Source organism: Paroedura picta, chromosome 7 (genome assembly GCF_049243985.1).
Source record: "Paroedura picta isolate Pp20150507F chromosome 7, Ppicta_v3.0, whole genome shotgun sequence".
Lineage (NCBI taxonomy): Eukaryota > Metazoa > Chordata > Lepidosauria > Squamata > Gekkonidae > Paroedura > Paroedura picta.
Window position 1 is genome coordinate 3,687,697 of NC_135375.1, and position 18,005 is coordinate 3,705,701.

An 18,005-nucleotide genomic window follows, 5' to 3' on the forward strand; every position below is an offset into this window, starting at 1 on the left:
CCAGTCCAGGTTGGCAACCCTGCCTATGGAGCGGACTTCATTCTGGGCCTGTCAGCTCCCATGTACCACTCCTTGGGAGGGCCGTAGTAGCAGTAAGATGGAACCGTTCTCAGGATGGACAGGGATCTTTGCCTGAAATGGCCCTTTGAACAGCCGTGCTTAGTCCTGCCGTTCTAAAATGGGCAAAAGTATCAATTCCCAATGTCTGATTTCATATTTTCTCTCTTTCTTTCAGAGTATAGTTAGCCAGTTCCCAAGGGGTTCCAAATCAACTATAAGAAGACGGGTAAGATCTCCAGATTCTCAGTGCGTGTTGCTTGCAAGCCAGGGCCCGTGATCGATGAACCCCCGCCCTGATAAGAGTGCTGGAAAATGCAGTTTTGGGCAAGATAACATGGTTCAAGTGCGGTCACCTCATCAACTAGTTTGCTGGCAAGTAGACACTGCTGATGTCAGTGGAATGGCTTCCAGTTAATTCCTAAGGGCGCATAGCTCTAGTGACCAACATTTTCATAGTTTGGGCTGCAATCCAAGGCTTGTTTTGTTCGGTGTAGCCTGGAGACCAGTTCCCAACCCAGAATGGGCAGTGCTAGTCCTGTTCATGACTCTCCCTCCTCTAAACGGCTCTAAAATGGCTTCATTTTGACAACAGCCAAATCCATAGGAGAGACTTCTTATGCCAGAATTATAAATGGCTTTATCTGCCATCAGCTCAACAAATGGTTTGGGAGAGCCTTTGTCTCAAAAACCCTCGCTGTCAGTGATCTGGGACTGAGCATCAATTGTCCTATTGATTTCCAGCCGTTTCTGTTTTTAGACCAATAGAATTTACGGCTCAGCATATTTTCTTTTTTTGCAGCATCTCTCTTTGTACGACTTTTGGGTGGGATGTGGCCTGTTTATGACGAATCAAAATGGTTTCTTTCTTTGTGGTTTGTTATTGCAGTGGCCAACAAGCGGTGTGCTATGCTGGTTCAGTACGCATACACCCTGGCGCACTGTGTGTCACATTCTCTATGGATAGCTGTCAGGCTACAGGATGCCATAGAATATAAGATGAACTTTCTTAACCGCTAGAATTAAAACCAATTGTCGCTGATACAATGGGTGCTAGAATGGGGGGGGGGGAATAGCAAAGAGAGAGAGAGGTAGAAAGGAAGAGAGTGATGAAGGGAAGAATGATACTGAGAGAGAGAAAGAGGATAGGAAGGAAGGAAGGAAGGAAGGAAGGAAGGAAGGAAGGAAGGAAGGAAGGAAGGAAGGAAGGAAGGAAGGAAGGAAGGAAGGAAGGAAGGAAGGAAGGAAAAGATTGGTCTGAAGTCTGGACATTCCCTGCCCACTCTCCGCCCACCTAACCCTTGCTCTTTTATTGAACAGCGCAAGCTGTTACAGATTTTCATAACTTAGAACTCCGTATCAGAAGGAGCAGGATGGACTTGCTGTTTCATCCATGACTCTGCTTCTGCTCTGACTCTTTAAGATGGACATGATGTTAAACGACCTCCACTTAGTGTAGGCAGTGGAGATAGTTCAAGGTAGGTGGCCAGGTTAGCCAGTCTATGGAGGGAGAAAAGAGACAGAGTCCAGGAGCATCTTCAAGACTAATACAATTTCAGCCTAGAAGTTGAGAGGGGACAGGATGGCTGCCTTTAAGTATTTGAAAAGTTGGCAGCAGATAGGACCCGTAGTCATGGGTTTAAACTACGTGGAGAGGGATATCAACTAGATATCAGGAAATAATTTCACAGTCAAGAGAAGTCTAGCAGAGAAGGACCGCTTCCCGGACAAACCGGGCCTGTAACCACTCGCCGCTGAGGGGTGATCGTGAGAGGGGTCTTGGAGGGAGCCGACTGTCATGAACCCCAATTCATGCCCCCCTCCCTGGTGTTTCTTGTGGTCCTCCCGGGCTTGTAAAGCTGTAAATCCTTCCCGGACTCCTAGCCTCCTCTGCATTCCACTTAAGTTCCCAGCGGGGTCCTGCTATCTCTGATCCCAACGACCTTGTTGAGCCAGCCGAGGTGAAACAGAAATGTAACTGTTAGGATCAAAGCCGAGCCATCTGGCTCAGCTGGGAAACTTTGCACCTCTTGGTATCTCTTGCTCTCCTGCGTAAACCTTAACCCACCCCTCCCCTATCGGGTCACCTCTATAAGGATCACCTAATGTCTATTGTGCATTTGTATCTGCCAAGACCTTTGCTCAATGGGTCTTGGCGCACATCTGTTCTTCATAGTGTCTGTTTAATAAAAGCTACTTTGGATCTCAACTACCTGGGAATCCTGACTGTTCCTTTATCACGGACTTCACTGACAGGTCAACACCAGGTCTGCTGTTCCTCCACTTCATCTAAAGTTGTGACTTCTCAGGTCTTCATTTTGCTCCTCAGGTGACCTCCTCCGTGCTATAGAGCTGTCTGAATCTCATGCCTCTTAAAGTAGAGTGCTCTTGAAGTAGAAGCTGATCTCATTTTAAAAAAAACTGCTTGCTATAGTTTAGGATTACTTGTATTAAGAGACTTAATTGCATTCAGTTATGCCTAAGATAAAAGGACGCACAACAGGATGCAACATCTGGCCCTCCCCCCATGAAGCAGAGCCACAGTCCCTCCCCCTCTCTGGAGTCCTTTCCTTGGTGCTTGGAGGGGAAACTCCCCAGAGACCCCCTTGCTGCTTTGTCTGCTGAGCCCTGGAGGATGCGCTCCTTTGATCAATATTCCATTCATCCTTCCTGAGAGCCGCCATGCATAGGAAGATCCAATTAGACCCTGGATTCCACATCAGTTGCATCCGTATGTGGCACAGATCTGAGTGAAGCCGGACAGAAAACTGGATTGAACAGAGGGATTGATTTGCTTGAAATTCAGCTCATAATGGGCCTTTCTGAGGAACGGAGAGAATCTGCCCCAGGCCCCTGAACTCCTGTCAGTGGGGCAAACTTCTGCCACACATCACTCATGAACATACATTAAAATGCACTTGAAGTTGTCATCTTTATGTTAGCGGTGGAAGGCAGTTAGGGATTCTCTGTGGGTCTTTCTCGACTTTTTTTTTTATCGTTGAGAAACCCCTGAAACTTTCTTCTGATTTTGAAAGCCCCTATAAGTGTTGCAATCATGCAGGTTGTGTTTGGGATGCCCAGCTGCCCTCCCAGGCCCCTTCCCTTGTTGATTCCTCCAGGCCCAACAGGGGCCATTTTGGGACGGCGGGGGGGGGGGGGGAGGGTTGAGAAAGTTTCCTTCCATGGCCATCAAGAAACCCTGGTTGAGAAAGCCTGGGGCTGACAGTTGGGACGGCTGAACCCCCAGCAAATGAAGAGGTAGCTGCCAGCATCTGGATTTATTTATTTTTATTTAGGTTTTTATACCACCCTTCCATATGGCTCTGGGCGGTTTACCTATAACATCATGGGGTAACTACGTAGAATATTGCAACAGCTATAACAATCATAACATAACATGTCAACCAGAACGATATTTAAACAGGAACATTGACATAGCTTTGGGTGGGTTGGATTCTTTGGTTATGGGAGGGGGGTGCCTGGGAGAAGCAGTGGGTGTTTTGGGGTTGGTCGGCCTCAAGCGAATGCCTGGTGGGGGGAGGCCTTTTGCAGGGCCTGTGGAACTGTGAGAGTTCAGACACGGCCCTGATCTCTTTGGGGAGCTCGTTCCACCAGGTGGGGGCCAGGACCGGGAAGGCTCTGGCCCTGGTTGAGGCCCAACTTGCTTCTCTGGGGCCAGGGATCCGCAGCCAGTTGGAGGTGGCGGAATGTAAGGCTCTTTTGGGGGTATAGGCAGGGAGACGGTCTCTCAGGCACACTGGGAGGCTTCTGGGACAAACTCTGCCCCCGCCGGATGGCTTACCAGGGCGCACTGCTGATTGGAGCATGCGTACTTCGGTGTGGCTAGCTTGCCCATAGCCTGGCACAGTTGTGGCATCAGGAAGAAATCTGGAATGGGGGGTGGGGTTCACTTGCATCCCTGAGGGGCTGAGCCATTCAGCATCATGGTAGTCCAGAAGTGGAGTCTGGAAACTCCCTAACCTCCCTTTCTCCCTGACCTCCAAAATGCCCTCCTCTCTGATATTTCCTTGTGGGAAAGAGGCTCCAGACCTTTTTGCTTGTCATTTCCTGCCTCTTTCCCAGCACAAAGGTATCCGATCTGAGATACGCCAAGCAGAACTGCACATGGGGTTCCAAAGTCAGCAGACTGCAGTGTTCCTTTTCAAGTGTTTAGCTCTTGTTCTAACCTTCAGTACGATGTATTCTGTGGCATGTTGAATTGCAAATCTCCTCCTCCTGCTGGGGCCTGAATTGCCCCTGGATTCATGAGCGTAACACACAGTCTTCTGGGTCTGGTTGCCCCTGCTGTTCTTGCCAAATGGCAGCACCGAGTCCATGTGCTCTTTGTCTGACGAACTCTCCTCCTTCTAGGATGATGAAGGCGGCATTGAACTGGGAGAGGGGGCAGACGAATGGGCTCAGGCCAAAACGCTGATCAAGCCCCCGGACCAGCTGGACCTGACTGAGGCTGTGAGTAGAATTGCCCAGAAGCTGTTCTCCAGCGCTGGGCTCACCTCTGAGTGGGGCCCTGAGACCTCCTTGGAACTATGCAGGATATCCTGACAACAGAGATCGGTTCCCCTGAAGGAACTGGGTGCTTTGGAGGACAGACTCTGTGCATTATAGTGGTGAGGGCTCTTGGTAGGGTGGGAGCATTTGGGAAGTGGAGCACATGGAGAAAATGCTCTAGCAATCTCTCAGTCTCTAGGGCAGGGGTAGTCAAACGGCGGTCCTCCAGATGTCCATGGACTACAATTCCCAGGAGCCCTTGCGGGAATTGTAGTCCATGGGCATCTGGAGGGCCACAGTTTGACTGCAGTTTGACTACCCCTGCTCTAGGGGGGAAAGCAGAGACATGATGGCATATGTTAAAAAGCCGTCTCTGTGTTTTTTTCTTCTGCCCGTTGCAAAGCTTGGCTGGGCTAACTTTTCACTAGAGGCGGCCTTAAAGTTGGCCTAGAAAAAGAACGGCCACCAGAATCAAAACCAAACTGCTCTTCCACAGGAGCTGAAAGAGGAGATCACTCGCATCCTCACCGCGAACAACCCTCACGCCCCGCAGAACATTGTCAGGTACAGTTTTAAGGTCAGTATTTCCGTTCTCTGGGGAACGTGGGGTCCTTAACGCTTGGGCACACATTTCCGTCTAGAACTCATGTTGAGAATGTGAAATTTTTATTGTCAGCGTTGAGGGTTTGCGGCTTAGTGTCTATGGATGATTTTGATTACAAAAAATACTTTTATAATCATAGATCATAGAATCATAGAATACTAGAGTTGGAAGACACCTCCTGGGTCATCTAGTCCAACCCCCTGCACTATGCAGGACACTCACAACCCTCTCGCTCATCCACTGTCACCTGCCACCCCCTTGAGCCTTCACAGAATCCGCCTTCCCGTCAGATGGTTCTCCTGCCTCTGTTTATAAATCTCCAAAGATGGAGAACCCACCGCCTCCCGAGGAAGCCTGTTCCACTGAGAAACCGCTCTGACTGTCAGGAACTTCTTCCGGAGGTTTAGACAGCTTCTAAAAACAAACACCCACAGGCTTAATGGAAGAGTCTCCATCAGGAGAATATTTAGCGCTGAAGTTTACAGAGGAGAATCTCTGTATTTCTTCCCATGCTAAAGAAATCTTGGGCATCCCCCATGAACACCTCATACCAAGCTCAGATCAGCAGTCCTGTGCTTTGCCGGGAGAGCTTTGCTGATCTGACTAAGGCCTTCTGGAGGTGCTCTCCAGACCACAGGCAAGCTCAGCAACTGCTTGGACATGGGCCTTCTGCGGGAGCTTTCTGTGTTCCGCAGGGCCTGCAAAACGGAGCTCTTCAGCCAGGTCTATGGTTGAGGCCGGGGTCTGAGTAGAAGATCTGATTGGGGCCCCCCAGTTCTGAGCAGCGGTACACCAGGGTTACCTGTGGTGGGGGTTATGGCTCCCCTCTTGCCACTTCCCTATTGGATGATGTTGGGGGGGGGTAGTGGATTTATACCGCCATGTTTGTTGATCTATGTATCATCATTTTTATGTCCCTTTTTAATTTTAATGGGTTTTACCGGGGTTTTTAATTGTGGACAATTGTCTTGCAAAGCGAGGGCCGTGGATGGGTGCCCTGCAGAAATCTCTTCCTCTTTTGCTGGGCCTTCCTCTTTCCCTGCCGCCTTCTGCTATTCCGAGCACGATTGTCTTTTCTGGAGACTCCTGTCTTCTCATCATGTGACCATTGTAGGAAAACTTCAGTTGAGTCGTTGAGTCTGCCGTTTGCCTGGAGTCTCAGCGAGAAATGTGGATGATGACCATCACAAACGAGTAAATGCCCAGCTCGGCCCTGTTTCTGCGGACTTTGGTTGGGACCCGGCCCTCGCGGAGTTTGCTCTTTGTTCGTAATCCGGGCTTATTTCTCTTGCTTTGCCTCCCCGGCGTTTCCTCGGAGGATTAAACTAATCGATAAGGATATTAACATAATAGATCACTTGGAAAACAGACCCAGCAGTCACTGGAGACGTTTGGGAAATGAGCCCAGGCAGGGCGCCTAATGCTGGAGGAGAAGCGCTTCCACTCAGCGCCGGTCAGAGGAGGCAGCTGACGATTGATGTCGGGGCTGGGATGTTCAGGGCTCCCAAGCTTTGCAGCCCAGCGCCAGATTGCAGGAAAGATACACGAGTCCTTTCAAGCGAGGGGGGGGTGGGTGGGAAGTGTTCTGAGCAATCGATGCCAATTTGCAGCTAAATTGTGGCCATTACTCATTAGCAGGAGTGGAAATCTCAGGAGGATTGTGACTCCAGGATGATGAAAGAGGTCGAGGAGACCATCTCACTGCATTGAACCCTTGGTTTGTGAAAGACTCGCTAGACCAGCTGGCAGGGGCTCGTGGGAGTTGTAGTTCATGGTCATCTGGAGAGCCACAGTCTGGCCACCCCTGCCCTAGACTGATTCAGAGTAAATCCAAGGATGTAGCTGTGTTAATCGGCCGTAGGAGAGCAAGAGTGGAGGCCAGGAGCACCTTCGTACCAACAAGATTTTCGAGGTATAAGATTTTCCGAGTTACAGCTCTTTGCATCTGACGAAGGGAGCTTTGCCTCTGTGCCGTCCAGAATGAGCTGCCTGAGGAGGTCAGCCAGGCTCCCAGTCTCTGAGCTTTCCACAAACGATGCAAAACCAAGTGATCCAAGAGAGATTTTCTGTGCAGGCCACAGTGTTGCTCTGTGCCGGATGGTTCACAGAGTAACTTAGAGAAGCTATTAGGGACTGCAGCCTGTGCAGTGGGGAATCAAAGCTGCCTCTCCAGATTAGAAGCCACCGCTCTTAACCACCACACCAAGCCGGCTCCCTGTAGTCTGTCTGCAGCAGGGGAAAAGAGCAAGCATCCAGCAGCACCTTCAAGACTGGCACAATTTGCAGCAGGAGAGGAACTCTCCTGAGTCCCTGCTCAGTTCTTCAGAAAGACCAAGATGGGTCGCCGGGTGAGGCTGTCTGCAGCAGGAGAAAAGAGCCAGAGTCCAGCAGCACCAGAAAGACTCACTCAGTGGATGGCTGGGGAAGAGGGGCTCTCGTACCTGAGACACCTGAGGAAGTGAGCAGCACATGCCTAGGGCCTAAGGTAGTTTTTCAATAATTGCCCACGGACTTTAGGGGTGTTTTTAACCTTAAAGAATCTTTTTTTAAAGCTGCGCACAGGAAATGTTTATGCAGAAGCAAAAATAATGAACTGACAGGGGTGGATCCCAGTGAAGAAACAAATATAGAAAAATACAGATGCACTGGGAAACCAGTATGGCAATCAAATATCCAAATTGGACTATACAGAGTCTTCTCTCTTCAGTAATTATTTTGTTCTTATTATTTCACACAAGTTCCGACGCGTTTTGCCTTACAGCTTTTTCAAGGGACGTTTTTTTTATATTTAAGGACCAACTTCAACTTATTAAGGAATATCTTGATAGAGTATAAGGTCATGCTCACAATAGCTAAACTTAGCTTGTGGTGCTTCAGACGCCAGTAATAAGAATAAAAGAATTACTGAAAAGAGAAGACTCTATATAGTCCAATTTGGATATTTTATTGCCATATTGGTTTCCCAGTGCGTCTATATTTTTCTAGGATGCTTTAGGGTGCTTAGGGCTGATCCTGCGTTGAGCAGGGGGTTGGACTAGATGGCCTGTATGGCCCCTTCCAACTCTATGATTCTATGATCCTGTGGATGCTTTAGGATGCTTTGGGCTGATCCTGCGTTGAGCAGGGGTTGGACTAGATGGCCTGTGTGGCCCCTTCCAACTCTATGATTCTATGATCCTGTGGATGCTTTAGGATGCTTTGGGCTGATCCTGCGTTGAGCAGGGGGTTGGACTAGATGGCCTGTATGGCCCCTTCCAACTCTATGGTTCTGTGATTCTGTGATCCTGTGGATGCTTTAGGATGCTTAGGGCTGATCCTGCGTTGAGCAGGGGGTTGGACTAGATGGCCTGTGTGGCCCCTTCCAACTCCATGATTCTATGATTCTGTATTCAGTTTTGCAACCTGCTGTCTCAATTGCACCTTCATCCAACCTTTCGGGTCAGGTTTTGTGTTCTATGCAACATTCCTCCCCTCCTTGTTCTTTTGTCTCTGAGGTGTTCCTGAATGCGAATCTTGCTCTTCTACAGGCAAGACCACAACATGTACGGGTTGCCTGGTAGGGCAAAAACATAGATGTCCTCTGATATCCTAATGCAATTAGGACATCTCATTTTGTTGATGGCTCCGACTTGTGCTGTCTGATCGGCCTTGAGTCCGTGGGAGAAGCGGTGTCAATAACGAATGAGAGAAATGAATGAAATCAGGCGGCGTGCGCTGGAGTTGCGTCTTCCTCTTAAACGAAGGGCCGGGGGGGGGGGGGGAAGGGTCTGGGTCAGCTGCCGCTTTCTGTGCCCGCAGAAAAGAGCCTACAAGCAAATGAGTGTGGTAGAGCAGCTGGCCGTCCACTTCACTCTGTCCGGGAACCTGGTCTTCAAGGATTCCGATGAAGGGCGGAGGCAGAGCCTGAGGCGGAGTACCTTGTCCATATCTGGTAGGTTTAGCAAGGTGCCAGACCATAATCCCCAGGGGTAGTCAAACTGCAGCCCTCCAGATGTCTATGGGCTACAATTCCCATGAGCCCCTGCCAGCGAACGCTGGCAGGGGCTCATGGGAATTGTAGCCCATGGACATCTGGAGGGCCACAGTTTGACTACCCCTGCCATAAATCCTCAGGGGACAAGGGAGACTTGGGAGATCCTTCTTATCGATGTTCTTTCTCTGTTGGCTCACAGAGTGGGGGGCCTTCTGCACGTACCGCATGTGCTTGTCCCTGGCTGAGGATGCCAATCGCTGCTTCTACTGGGGCTCCTCGTGGCTCCTGATCCGTGCTGACTGGACAGGGGCCGTGTCACCCCCATCATCATCAGCTGTTCTGGTTCTCTCTTTTTTGCTGCCAGAAGAGGAGTGATTTGCCATGGTGCCACCTGCAATGAATTCCTCAAAGTGAAAGTGCGGGGAATTGGTGATTAGCCATTGCAGAGACAGCCCTGCTTGTGTGACACTCTGGTAATCCCAGGTTTTGCACCAAAGAAAGCTGCTTCCTGCAGCCTGCCTAGTATACAAATGGCACCAACTCCTCTACAATTTTTACTCTTTTGTATAATTTACTCTGTTCTGGCTAGCTGTAGGGAGAAGCAAGAAACTCTTCCCAGAAGATCCAACCTGGGTCTTCTATAGATCTTATTCCACTCAGTCTTCAGTTTGTGATTTCCGATGTAGCTCCCGTGTTATGGACACATGAGCTTGCCCACTGTTTCTTTGTAGAGAAGGGCAGGATAGGGACAGATAAGGGCCCCTGCTATCATAGGACTTGTAGGTCAAGGTCATCTCTCTGTTGGCACCGCTTTTGCAGAACTCCTTGCTGCTGCTTATCCAGTGCTGCTTTAGTGCAAACTTTGTACAAACGATTGGAGAGATTTTACCTCTTGGGCTTATATAGAATCATAGGGTTGGGAGGGGCCATCTAGTACCACCCCCTGCTCAGTGCAAGACCAGCCTAAAGCACGCCAAGCAAGTGTTTGTCCACTGCTGAATAATTTCCTGATATCCAGCCAGGAGCTTCCTGCCTGTAATTTAAATCCATTATTGCGAGCTCTCTGCTGCTGCTAACAAGAACAGCTCCCTGCCCTCCTCCAAGGGACAGCCTTTCAGATACTTTAAGCGAGCCGTCCTGTCCCCCCTCAGCCTCCTCTTCCCCAGACCGAACATTCCCAAGTCCCTCGGCCTTTCTTCATAGGCCATTGTATTGGATAGGTTGCTAGCCACAGGATACAAATCAATACAAATCATTCTTGTCAATTTGATGATGTGGTTTTAATTGACCTGAATTATTATGTAAGCCACCTGATGGAATAAGCGGCATATGCATTTTGAGAACTGTGGCTATAACAGCTAGAAGCCTCCTTTTAAAAACAAAACACACCGGAAGCTAAAGATAACCCCGGAAGTTGCTTTCTGCATTCCAACCCCATCTTCTGTGCATTTTCCCTACCTTTCCACAGAACTGTAGTTCATGCATGGCCCTGGTTATAGCCAGGGGACTGGAAAAAAAAAAAACAGTTTCTGAGCATCTGCCTCAGTTTGGGAGGCTTTGGAAAAGAAGTTGAAACAGCTGATTGGTCTGCATAGCATTCTGGGCATAAAAAGCATCTCTTAGTGTTTGTGTCAGTCATGTTGGCCATTAAGGGCTCTTCAGCTGCTGCCAGGAGAAAAATCTGAATGTTCCATGATGCTCCCCCCCACCGTCTTTTGTTCTCAGCTGTGGCTCAAACTGCATCCTTCGTATTAGAGCGTGAGGACCTGGAGTTGAAAGAAGAAACAAGTCAACAAGATCTTACGGTAATTATGAGTCGGGTTCTGGTCAGTGATATTTCAGAGCTGGAAAAAAGTCCAGATGAGGTCAACCAAGATGATCAAGAAGTTGTAGCCCCTTTCCTGGGAGGAGAAGCTGGAGGGGGGGGGGGTATTTTTCAATCTGGAAAAAAAGATGATCGAGGTGGGACTTGGAATTATGGAGTTGGAGAAGGCCATAGAGGCCAACCTCCTCTTCAGTGAAACGTAGGCCTAAAGCATCCAGGATAAGTGTCGAGCTGCTGCTTGAAGACGGGAGTGGGAACGGGCCACCCAGGCCATCTAGTCCCACCCCCTGCTCAGTGCAGGATCAGCCTCAAGCATCCAGGAGAAGGATCTGTCCAGCCACTGCTTGAAGACGGCCAGTGAGGGGGAGCTCCCCACCTCCTCATGCAGCCCCTTCCACTGCTGAACTAGACTCCTAGAATCCTAGAGTGGGAAGGGGTCATGCAGGCCATCTAGTCTAACCCCCTGCTCAGTGCAGGATCAGCCTCCAGCATCCAGGAGAAGGATCTGTCCAGCCCCTGCTTGAAGACGGCCAGTGAGGGGGAGCTCCCCACCTCCTCCGGCAGCCCCTTCCACTGCTGAACTAGACTCCTAGAATCCTAGAGTGGGAAGGGGCCATGCAGGCCGTCTAGTCCCACCCCCTGCTCAGTGCAGGATCAGCCTCCAGCATGCAGGAGAAGGATCTGTCCAGCCACTGCCTGAAGACAGCCAGTAAAAGGGAGCTCCCCACCTCCTTAGGCAGCACCTTCCCCTGCTGAACTAGACTCCTTGAATCCCAGAGTGGGAAGGGGCCATGGAGGCCATCTAGTCCCACCCTCTGCTCAGTGCAGGATCAGCCTCCAGCATCCAGGAGAAGGATCTGTCCAGCCGCTGCTTGAAGATGGCCAGTGAGGGGGAGCTCACAGTGCCAATTAATTCTGGCTTTTGCTTTCTGAAATGACAGTCATCTTGGGAAGCTTGAGTCAGCATCTGACCTTCTGGTTTCACTCCGTCTGGGCTCGATAGGAATCTGAGTTATCTGTATTGTTTCTGTTCTGTTTTATGTGAACCGCCCAGAGCCTTCGGGGAGGGCTGTATACAAATATAATAAATAAAATAAAATTCCTGGAGCCATGACCGTGTCTGGAAGATGGTTTTCATCTATGCTGAACGCAAACCTCTCTTCTTCCTCCCTAGACTGGGGCTCCTGAGGAGCCAGAGGAGCCTCCTCCTCCCCGGCTAGTGCAGGAACAGAAGCTCACCAACCAGTTCAACTTCAGCGAGAGAGCGTCTCAGACGTACAACAACCCCGTCCGGGTAGGCTGCCGCTGCCCCCCCTCCTCCATTGGCCTGTGGTTAGCTAAAGCCCCTCTTTTGTGGCTCTGACTTGAAGCCCATGAGCACCTTTCTCCCCTCCCCCTGGAGCACGTGATGACAAAAGGAGGCTCATTGGCTGCTGCTGTGGCAAAGAACGCAGCTCTGTGTGCAAAGCTTATGACACCTCAGAAGCCCATCCAGCTGGTGAACTGAAAACAGCTGCGTCAAGCTGGGGGGAAGAGGCTTATCCCCACTGCTCATTCAGTTCTCTGTAGGCCCTCTGCACATGGACACCCTTTCCTTCTCCCTAGACTTGCTGGATGTCAACGTCAGTCCTCAAGAGTTTGGAACTGACCCTAACCCATCCCCCTGTTGAACTAGACTCATAGAAACCTAGAGTGGGAAGGAGCCACCCAGGCCATCTAGTCCCACCCCCTGCTCAGTGCAGGATCAGCCTCACGCATCCAGGAGAAGGATCTGTCCAGCCGCTGCTTGAAGACGGACAGTAGGGGGAGCTCCCCACCTCCTTAGGCAGCCCCTTCCCCTGCTGAACTGGACTCCTAGAATCCTAGAGTGGGAAGGGGCCATGCAGGCCATCTAGTCCCACCCCCTGCTCAATGCAGGATCAGCCTCAAGCATCCAGGTTAAGGATCTGTCCAGCCGCTGCTTGAAGACCGCCAGTGAGGGGGAGCTCCCCACCTCCCGAGGCAGCCCATTCCACTGCTGAACTAGACTCCTAGAATCCTAGAGTGGGAAGAGGCCATGCAGGCCATCTAGTCCCACCCCCTGCTCAGTGCAGGATCAGCCTCCAGCATCCAGGAGAAGGATCTGTCCATCCACTGCTTGAAGACGGCCAGTAAGGGGGAGCTCCCCACCTCCTTAGGCAGCCCCTTCCCCTGCTGAACTGGACTCCTAGAATCCTAGAGTGGGAAGGGGCCATGCAGGCCATCTAGTCCCACTCCCTGCTCAGTGCAGGATCAGCCTCAAGCATCCAGGAGAAGGATCTGTCCATCCACTGCTTGAAGACGGCCAGTGAGGGCGAGCTCCCCACCTCCTTAGGCAGCCCCTTCCCCTGCTGAACTGGACTCCTAGAATCCTAGAGTGGGAAGGGGCCATGCAGGCCATCTAGTCCCACCCCCTGCTCAGTGCAGGATCAGCCTGAAGCATCCAGGAGAAAGATCTGTCCAGCCGCTGCTTGAAGACGGCCAGTGAGGGGGAGCTCCGCACCTCCTTAGGCAGCCCATTCCCCTGCTGAACTGGACTCCTAGAATCCTAGAGTGGGAAGGGGCCATGCAGGCCATCTAGTCCCACCCCCTGCTCAGTGCAGGATCAGCCTCCAGCATCCAGGAGAAGGATCTGTCCAGCCGCTGCTTGAAGATGGCCAGTGAGGGCGAGCTCCCCACCTCCTTAGGCAGCCCCTTCCACTATTGAACTATTCTGACTGTGAAAAAGCTTTTCACACACCTAGAGAAATACAGACCTCTATTTTAGGGATCAAAACTTGATAATTTTTAGCAATGTTAACTTTCAAAGCCTTCTTTTTCTGGAGAAAACTGCAGTGGTGGAGAGCATTGCCAAATTGCCAGAGATGTTCAGCAGGGGTCTGCCTCTGCACAGCCAACCGGCGTTTCCATGGCAGTCTCCCATCCAGGAACTGACCAGGGGTTTTTTGTTTGTTACGTGCGAAGTCGTGTCCGACCCATCGCGACCCTATGGACAATGATCCTCCAGGCCTTCCTGTCCTCTACCATTCCCTGGAGTCCTTTTAAGTTTGCACCTACTGCTTCAGTGACTCCATCCATCCACCTCATTCTCTGTCGTCCCCTTCTTCTTTTGCCCTCGATCACTCCCAGCATTAGGCTCTTCTCCAGGGAGTCCTTCCTTCTCATGAGGTGGCCAAAGTATTTGAGTTTCATCTTCAGGATCTGGCCTTCTAAAGAGCAGTCAGGGCTGATCTCCTCTAGGACTGACCGGTTTGTTCGCCTTGCAGTCCAAGGGACTCGCAAGAGTCTTCTCCAGCACCAGAGTTCAAAAGCCTCAATTCTTTGACGCTCGGCCTTCCTTATGGTCCAACTTTCGCAGCCATACATTGCAACTGGGAATACCATAGCTTTGACTAAACGCACTTTTGTTGGTAGGGTGATGTCTCTGCTTTTTAGGATGCTGTCTAGATTTGCCATAGCTTTCCTCCCTAGGAGCAAGCGTCTTTTAATTTCTTTGCTGCAGTCCCCATCTGCAGTGATCTTGGAGCCGAGGAAAATAAAATCTGTCACTATCTCCATTTCTTCCCCATCTATTTGCCAGGCATTGAGAGGGCCGGCTGCCATGATCTTTGTTTTCTTGATGTTGAGTTTCAAGCCAACTTTTGCACTCTCCTCCTTCACCCGCATCAACAGGCTCTTTAGTTCCTCTTCACTTTCTGCCATTAGAGTGGTATCATCTGCATATCTGAGGTTGTTGATATTTCTCCCTGCAATCTTGATCCCAATTTGTGACTCCTCTAATCCCGCCTTTCTCATGATGTGCTCCGCATACAAGTTAAATAGGCAAGGCGACAGTATACAGCCTTGCCGAACTCCTTTCTCAATTTTGAACCAATCCGTGATTCCATGTTCAGTTCTCACTGTTGCTTCTTGACCTGCATATAAATTTCTCAAGAGACAAATAAGATGCTCTGGTATTCCCATCTCTTTAAGAACTTGCCACAATTTGTTGTGCTCCACACAATCAAAGGCTTTAGCATAGTCAATGAAGCAGAAGTAGATGTTCTTCTGGAACTCCCTAGCTTTTTCCATGATCCAGCGTATGTTGGCAATTTGATCTCTAGTTCCTCTACCTCTTCGAAATCCTGCCTGTACTTCTGGAAGTTCTCGGTCCACATATTGCTGGAGCCTAGCTTGTAGGATTTTGAGCATAACTTTGCTAGCATGAGAAATGAGTGCAATGGTGCGGTAGTTTGAACATTCTTTGGCATTGCCCTTCTTTGGGATTGGAATGTAAACTGACCTTTTCCAATCCTGTGGCCATTGCTGAGTTTTCCAAATTTGCTGGCATATTGAGTGTAGCACTTTTACTGCATCGTCCTTTAAGATTTTGAATAGTTCAACTGGAATGCTGTCACCACCACTAGCAGGGGTGACCCTGCTTAACTTTCAGGATCTGCCAAGTCTGAGTGTACTAAGGCCCTCCAGATCCGGGCTCTGAAGAATCTAGAGGGTGGTCATTGTTCCAGCCCCCTGCGGCCCCTTGATTTGGAAGTAAGACACTCCGAGTCGCTTGAGACAAACTTTCTGAGATAGTGAGCAGAACCAGGAGTAGGTCACGTCAGCAGATGGCCAGCATTAAAGGAAGCAGAACATCATGTTGGTATTAAATATTACTAGCTGTGCAACATCCCTGAAGTCCCAGTCTTCTTTTGGACAAAGGAAGTCATGCTGTACCTGCTGAATTCCCCCCCCCCCTAAGGGAAAAGGGTCAGATTTCCACCAAGGTTTAACTGTCCACTTCATGCAACTCTTTCTTTCAGGACAGAGCATGCCAGATGGAGCCCCCGCCAAGAGCCAACTTCTCTGCTTCTGCTAACCAGGTAAATGCCCATCCTTTGGTAGTAGTGCCTTTAAAGTTTAAAGTGACTGCAGAAGAGGTGTCTGAGGGGTTAGCTCCCCACCTCCTGAGGCAGCCCCTTCCACTGCTGCACTAGACTCCTAGAATCCTAGAGTGGGAAAGGGCCAGAAAGGCCATCGAGTCCCATCCCCTACTCAATACTGAACTACTCCAAACTCTGAACACTTTTCTTGATATCTAGCCAGTACTGTTCTACACGTAATTTAAAGCCATTACTGTGGGTCCCATGTTCTGCTGCCAGCACGAATCGCACCCTGCTCGAGAGACCATCTTTAAGACACTTCAAGAGTGTCATCCTGTCCCCTCTTGGCCTCCTCTTCTCCAGGCTGAACATTCCCAAGTCCCTCAGCCTTTCCTCACAGAGTTTGGTCCCCAGGCTCTGGATCATCTTCGTTGCTCTCCTCTGCCCCCTCTCAGTTTTATCCACATCCTTTTTGGAGGCCTCCAGAACTACACCCAGGACTCCAGGTGTGGTTTGACCAATGACCTCTTGTGATTTTGATGGGATGCCTCTGTTGATACAGCCCAAGACTGCATTTGCTTCCTTTAGTGCCACATCACACTGACTGCTCATGCTTAGCATAAAAATACCCTAAGATCCCGTTTGCACAAGCTGCTCCCCAGAAGTGCATCTCCCATCCAGTAGGGCTGCTTCTAATTTTTGTGACCCAGATGTAGAACTCTGCCCTTCTCCTTATTGAATTGCACCTTGTTCTTTTTGTCCGCTTTCCCAGCATGTTCAGATCTCATTGAACTCTATCTTCTGGGGTGTTCGCCGCTCCTTTTAGTCTGGTGTCACCTGCAAATTTAGTGAGGAGTCCCTCCACTCCCTCATCTGGATCACTGATAAAAAAAGTTGAAAAGTACTGGACCCAGTACCGAGTCCTTGCTGCTCACCTCCCTCCCACCAGATGAAAGCCTTTCAGTCTGATGAGATGCTTTAAATCTGCTTCCCTACTTAATCCTAAAGGATGCCCAAACTCCTGCACTGGTGCTTTTAAAACTCTTGACTCTATACTGAGGTCATGTCTAAAACTATCAGCTTCTTAATAAAATCAGAATCCAGGAGCACCTTTAAGATTTATTCAGGGCGTGAGCTTTCGAGTGCAAGCACTCTTCGTCAGACTAAGAACTCCTTACATTGACAGTGTATTCCCACTGTCTGTGGGAGGAAGAGTGCTTGCACTCGAAACCCCCCCTAATAAATCTTTGTTGCTCTTAAGCAGGGGTAGTCAAACTGCGGCCCTCCAGATGTCCATGGACTACAATTCCCAGGAGCCCCTGCCAGCGAATGATGGCAGGGGCTTCTGGGAATTGTAGTCCATGGACATCTGGAGGGCCGCAGTTTGCCTACCCCTGGTCTTAAGGGTGCCTGACTGGACTCTGATTTGATTGTGCTCCTTCAGACCAACCCAGCTGAATCTATCTGCTTCCTGTCCTTCTCAGTGGGAAATCTATGATGCCTACATGGAAGAACTCCAGAAACTGGAGAAGTCCAAAGAGAAAGAAAAGCAAAGGGCGCCCGTTTCAAAGAAAGAAGACAAGACAAGGGGTCGGAAATTGACTTCTCTGGAATCGCAGGTACTGCTCCCGGGTCTCCTAGGGTGGGGACGGGACAACATTGGGTGCTCTTCTAATTCCAACTAAACGAACTCCATTTTTCCTAACGAAAACTAACTCCCGTTTTCCTCACCGTTTCCCTCCTCCCATTAATGCGCTCCCCTAGTTCTCTCTGTTCAGTGGCATAGCTAAGGTATGGCAGGTATATCACACACCTTGGATGCCACTCGATTGGAGGCACAGCAGTTTCTAGTAAAATCAGGCCAGGCATCTTTGGATAGTGACGATGAGAATTCAAGATATGTGACAATGGGGTGCAGGGGGTGTGGACCACTCGGCACAACCCCCGAAAGCCAGCTGGAGAGGGCTTCATTGCAGCCTCCAGCCCAAGGTCTTCCTCTTGTTTTTAAACCAGTTCTGGCTGCTGCTACTACGTGCACTGGGGACCTCAGCATAGCAAGATTTCCTCTAGAAGGGGGGCCCAAACGGTGGCTCTCCAGATGTCCATGGACTACAATTACCATGACCCCCTGCCATAGAATCATAGAATCATAGAGTG

General features: G+C 50.0%; 1 protein-coding gene across 1 annotated transcript in view; it reads left to right on the forward strand.

The window, feature by feature from the left end:
- DNAI1 (dynein axonemal intermediate chain 1) overlaps window positions 1-18,005 on the forward strand; it is a 119,981-nt gene that overhangs the window by 17,275 nt on the left and 84,701 nt on the right. The window contains exons 2-9 of the mRNA XM_077346571.1: window positions 236-286; window positions 4,429-4,527; window positions 5,063-5,143; window positions 8,969-9,101; window positions 10,869-10,948; window positions 12,143-12,262; window positions 15,789-15,848; window positions 17,333-17,467. Of these exons, the coding sequence (XP_077202686.1) occupies window positions 236-286; window positions 4,429-4,527; window positions 5,063-5,143; window positions 8,969-9,101; window positions 10,869-10,948; window positions 12,143-12,262; window positions 15,789-15,848; window positions 17,333-17,467 (759 nt within the window). The remainder of the gene's footprint in view (window positions 1-235; window positions 287-4,428; window positions 4,528-5,062; window positions 5,144-8,968; window positions 9,102-10,868; window positions 10,949-12,142; window positions 12,263-15,788; window positions 15,849-17,332; window positions 17,468-18,005) is intronic.